The sequence below is a fragment of the Populus trichocarpa genome, chromosome 2 (genome assembly GCF_000002775.5).
Source record: "Populus trichocarpa isolate Nisqually-1 chromosome 2, P.trichocarpa_v4.1, whole genome shotgun sequence".
Lineage (NCBI taxonomy): Eukaryota > Viridiplantae > Streptophyta > Magnoliopsida > Malpighiales > Salicaceae > Populus > Populus trichocarpa.
Window position 1 is genome coordinate 2,313,668 of NC_037286.2, and position 6,000 is coordinate 2,319,667.

The following is a 6,000-nucleotide window of genomic DNA, read 5'->3' on the forward strand; positions in this document are numbered from 1 at the left end:
AAATATTAATAGTGGAAGCACCTAATTAATTGAACTCCCATCAGAGAGGGACTATGGGTGTAATTATCCCAAATGAAATTAGCTGCAACGCTAGTCGGATGACACCATCAAAAGCAGTCCCGCAAAACCTCCTGGACCGTACACCCACCCTAAACAAGGCCCGTCGTCAGGTCCACAAACACTCCCTTGTCGTATTAGCATGAATTTGTACTTTTTTTTATATTTTGAAAGTATTTTTAAAAAGATTAAATTAAATTTTATTTATTTATTTATTTTAAATTAATATTTTTTAATATTTTTAAATTATTTTATATCCTATATCAAAAATAATTTTTAAAAAATAAAAAAATATATTATTTTAATATATTTCAATAAAAATAAACTTTAAAAAATAATTATTACTGCATTTTACATCACTCACGGAACAGTCCAGCAAAACCCCTGGAAATTAAAGTGGGTTTTGGGATTAGATGTCAGAGATGAAGGGTGGAGATTGAGTTGAGCCATGGAATCTAAGGAGAGATGATTTTTGGGACTGATGAAGGGAAGCTTGCTTGATTTGTAGATGACGACGACGACGATGAAGTCGAGCAGCCATTTCAGAGGGGGAGATAGTTCTTCTGGTCGGGATGTGATTAGGATTCCAGGGGTTTTACTAAGGTTCTATTGTGCTTATAAGGGGTTTAAGGGTGATTTACTTAATATTAATGGGCTTAAACTCGGTTACAGTACTATTACAAAACCTAAACTGTGTGGAGAAACCATGTATATTAGTCTTGATTTAATGTAGATTACAATAGTGAATTAACTGATTTGTTCTTAAAAAAATCACACAATATTCTTTTTTAGCGGTAAAATAGTTTTTTTTTGCTGGTTTTATTTATCATTTTATAATTGTTTGGGGCAACTTAGTCCTTCCATAATTTTGTTGCACAATAAAAATACTTGGCTACTCTTAAAAATAAAAAGAAAAAAAAACTTTGGTTTAAAGGTTTTTTCAAAATTTCTTTTTGACATGCACAATGTAACTATTGCCATTAAAATAAAAAAGGTCAGGAGCTTGGCTTTAGTAGCATGTTGGTATTTTTATATTAGTTTTTATTGTAATTATCGGTTGGTATCATGAGTGATTTGGTAGTTTAATTAATAAATAAAAATAAAAAGAAGAAAAAGTTGGTGGTATGTTCATGGAACACATCAATGAGTGAGTTATTCTACCATCTTTAAACGGTGCGTGTGATGCCTCAAGGTGGATAAAAACCCGCTTCCTTAGTGTTTTCTACGGTGTGGGCTATCAGCACAAGTAACTTAATTGCCTTTTTTTTTTCCTCTTATTTTCTCTTTTTTTATTAGTTTTTGTTACTACCATTGTAACATTTCACAATAGGATTTTTTTCCCATAGGATTTGGTCCAACTTCTCATTATTATTTTTTATTTGAATTATTTTAATAATTTTTTTTATTTTATCCTTCATCAATTTTTTTTTTGGTCTTTATTCTCTTAATTGCTATTTATTTTATTTTAGATGGTTTTTTAAATTATTTTTTTTATATATACAATTTCATTCTCCTTCATTATATTTACATATAAGATTTTATCATTATTCTTTTGACTGCTATTTTATAACATTGACAAGTTTTTTAAATTGATTTATTCTATTTCATGCTTCAACACTAAATTGATCTTCTTGATTGACCTTGAGCTTTGAATTTAACATGCTGTGAATTTGAGGAATTAACTCAAGTTTGAGAGATTCGCTCGAGTTTATTTGTTGTTTTTTTTTCCTTTGTTAAATTCATATTTTTTAATTTTATCATTTAATATTTGATTTAATTGTATATTAAGCTCCGTAATATTACATACATACATATAGAATTTTCACTAATTTTAAAAACATACCAAGTATTTTTATATTTCGTTCTTTGTTGAATTTAGTTTATTTTAAAGAATTTTTTAGTTAAATTAAATTACTTGCTCAATATTTATTTTAAAAAATATATCATCCTGTATATCATTATCTTTATTTATTTTAATATTTTTTAAACAATTAGAAAAAATAACTGACCCCAATGTAGTATTAGCCAAAAAAAAATCATCTCTTTTTTTCATCATCTTCTAAACTCATGTTTTTTAAAAGCCTAGAAAGAATTTGATCGCAACGAAACCCGCGCCTATAGACTTTTATCTGAAGGTCCATCAGGTTTGTTCTGTACACTGCAGAGTACGGATTCCTTTCATATTTGAATCCAACAAAATTAGGTGAGAGGAAAGATTTATGAGGATGAATGTCCCATCAATTTCAGCATGACAATTTTTTCGGACCCAACTAGAAATTCATATAGTTTTAATAGTGAGAATTTATTCATGATAAAACACAATTTTCAAAAAAATAATAACTATTATTTTTCCAGCTGTTTAAGCTACGTAATTTTTAGGCCAACAATTGCAAATATGCATTCTCTATTTAATGATTTAAATATCATAAAGTTTTTTCAAGTTAGTCTTACTTTTTAAATTATCACTCAAATTTATCGATTGGTGGTCTATTCAATCACATCATCCATCAATCTAATCATGAAAAACCTAATTTCTCCGTGAAGTTCTCTCACACTTTCATTAATTAGAAAACATCTTGATGTGAAATAAAAAAATATAATATTAACAAAAACTAACTGAGGAAGAGAAATTATTGTTCCTCTCCTCACAAAGTATTGTTCATTGGAATAATATTTTGTTTTTTCTTTAATGTTATCCTTAAACATTAGATTTTTTTTTAATTAAGCTTCATAATTTAATTTAATTTATTTCTATGAGGTTGCCTTAGTCTCATAGTTCGATTCACAAGTTTTGTTGGTTAACCTAGTTGATTTGAAGTTTTTTTGAGTTTTTTTTTTTTTTAATTTTATCTTTCAATATTCATGTTGATTGAGAATTAAGTTTCACAATTTGTTTTGGTTTGCTTTTTATGAGGTTATCTGAGTTTCATAATCCAAGTTAATGATTTACTTTTTATGGTTTTTTTTTTAATGTTGAGGCTATCTTTGAACTTGCTAAGTTGAACAGGTCACATCGGGTCAATCCCTACACGGTTTAAATCTTTTTCTTTCATGAAAACTTGTTAATAATATCTGTATATAATTTTTGATATATTTTTAAAATTTGATCCGATTTGAAACATAACCGAACCTTTATTCTTGAACAATTTCTCGTACTTTTGTGTGTTTCAATTAACATGTATATGTTTGTGAGGAATTGTCATCCTAATTGAAAGACATCACTGTATCTATCACACCATTTTAATCATGGAGATTGGCATTGTATAACCTTACTCTGCTTCATCATGCAAATTCAATGGTGAAATGTTTATGGCAGACTGTTCTTGTTTTATAAGAGAGTCTATTATTGGGAGATAAACTACACGACTAGACTTAGCTTTCTTTTAGACGATGTCGATATATACTAGACTACCCTTGTTCATGAATTGATGCCCGATAACCAATTATGATGCTTCTTCTAAGTGCATATGCCACAACAGTATATAGAATGCGACTTTGGCAGATAAAGTCTCCAGTCCAGGTGATATACTTTATTGCACCCTCACACCTAGTGTTTTTGGCCCTTTTGAGGCTTCCACACCCAAGTCAAGAAACGAAGTGTTCGTATCATTTCAAATCTGTTTCCGAAACTATTTAAAAGAAAAAAAGCTGATGCCAAAACCAAAATCCACTTCCATTTCTCTTACACAGTTAGACTTAATATGAAACATGGATTGAACAGCAATCTTTTCAGTGTTCATGTTGATTCGTGGAGGAATTATCAATGATTAAATAGGGGGATGAGGATGTGTGTAATCCAATGAATTATCCATGGCCCAGCCCTACTATTTTCTGGGTTCAAACACAGACCAGTTTAGTGATATATATTGTAGACAGATAAGACATCAAGCCTAACATGGCCCATATTGGTTGCTATAATTGTTAACTGGGATTCAGGCACATGTTCCTCGTATGATTGTGTTAAAAACTTGAATACAATCGAGCATTATGCACAAAAAGGTTATAATCTTTGCTTCATTTTCCTTGTCTAATTATAATTTTGTTGGAGAAAATAATTGAGGAACAATTAAAATGAATGATATGTGACAAATAATCCAAACATACTATAACTCTGATGGGAAAACAATGGAAGCTTTTCCAACAACATTGGTATTGAGAAAAAGGAAGATTGCAAAACTTAGGACAACATGAGAATTTTACAAATTTTTGATCAAAGACAAAGAAAAGACCTTCCCATATTCAATAATCATGCTAACCCGCCTCCATCTTCTTCTTCTTTTCATGGATCTCTCCTCCTACTCAACCAGCTAGCTACCAACCAAGCCTTTCACATTTATATCCATCATGGATACCTCATCACCTGAAGCAAGTAATTATATTCTTCAAAGAAACATCATGGGTTCTCATCAAGTGGCACTTGTTGCTGTTGCTGCTTCTTCAAATTCTTGTTATTATGCATCCAAACCTTGAAAACCTGCCTCCTTACACCAACTTCGGCACAGAATCTCTCCACTTCCCCCTCATCTTGTTTGTTAATCCTCCACCCAACTTTCTCAGCAAACTCCATCATCTTATCTTTCTGCTCTTGTGTGAATTTTGTTCTATGTCTTTTCTTCGACATAACATAAGGTGGAGGTGGTGCTCCCTCTGCATTAGACTGAAAAGGATTAAGTTCCTCACTTGAAGACTCAGTTCCTCCACTGGTACCACCAAAAGCCACACTCATGGGTTGAACCATATTTGCAGTATTAGGACTTGTATGCAACCCCATAGAATATCTTTGATGGTGGTGGTGATGATGCAGTACAGTTGGCGAAGGCAATGGTGGTGCCAACTGAAGACTATGAACCATAGTAGTGCTTCTTCTTGAACCAGGACTAAATTGAATCTCTCCATCGAGTTCTCTGCGGTGAAAGTTGCGGTGGCAATCACAAGCAGCACATTTTAGTGCTTCTAAACTTCCTTCTTCGCCTCCTGGCATGAACTCACCACAACCATCAAAAACGTTGCCGCCTACACTGGCTGCGTGGTTTCTGAGACATTCGAGGTACCTTGTGTTGGATGTTTTGGAGTTCGATCCGCTTGATATGATTGCAAGTCGATCTGGGTTTGGAGATCTTGAGGGTTGGCGTGGGTGATCTAGGGTTTGAGTGAAAGTAAGGACACTACTGCCATTGTGGTTGCCATCTTTTCTTCTTTCCAATCCCGATGATTGGTGACTATAACTTGAAGGGACTGACGTTCTTATATCATTTTCTGGACCTCTTATTTCCATGGCTATGCACCACACCTTTCTTAAACGCAGTACTAGAATCTTTTTTTGAAAATAAAATCTTAAGCTTTCGGAATAATTTTTAATAACAATGGAACTTTAAATCTTGAAGCTGCTCTCCAAGATTGCACGCCTAACAGTAAATAAGAAACATTTCAAAAAAGAATAAGTTGTAGTAGCTTAAATACGTACTAAATTAATGACCTAAGCTAAGTTCGGGAAGCTGTTAAGATTCCCTCAGTTGTGCCAAGAGGCAAGCTTGGAATGAGATAAGAAGGAAGAGAGGCGATAAAATCAAGAAAAAAAAATCTTAAAAACAAACAGGAAATTGAAGTTTAAATGGGACCTAACTCACAGTTTCAAGAGCGAGAGGCCACAGTTAGCATCACCAGCACTACAGGCTTTCTCATCATCATCATCATCAAGTCCTTAACATCTCTCTCTAGCTAGCTAATGTTTTCAAGTTATGTAGAAATACAAGAATTGGCAATAGAGAGATAGAAGAGAGAGGGGTTCGGGTGTGTGTGTTTTTTAAGTTTAAGATTATGGGGGTTAAGGACTGTGCTTCTGGGCTTCCAACAGGCCAACTACATGTCCAACAAGAGACAGCTTGGTTGCTTGTGACGAAGCCAGAGGGTAGATAAACTTTGTGAGGAGATGGTGATGAGATT

The 6,000-nt window shown here is 32.8% G+C and overlaps 1 protein-coding gene across 1 annotated transcript; it reads right to left on the bottom strand.

Annotated features, from left to right (window-relative positions):
• Window positions 1–4,138: 4,138 nt before the first annotated feature.
• On the bottom strand, window positions 4,139–6,000 carry LOC7479741 (zinc-finger homeodomain protein 5). Its single transcript, XM_002301992.4, has 2 exons — window positions 5,685–6,000; window positions 4,139–5,462 (listed from the first exon to the last, which is right to left on the bottom strand). Exon 2 carries the CDS (start codon window positions 5,330–5,332, stop codon window positions 4,451–4,453), a length of 882 nt encoding a protein of 293 aa, XP_002302028.2. The 5' UTR covers window positions 5,333–5,462; window positions 5,685–6,000; the 3' UTR covers window positions 4,139–4,450.

What these genes read in the sequence shown, in the direction of transcription:
- LOC7479741 (XM_002301992.4), bottom strand. Translation starts at nt 5,332, where the DNA reads ATGGAAATAAGAGGTCCAGAAAATGATATAAGAACGTCAGTCCCTTCA.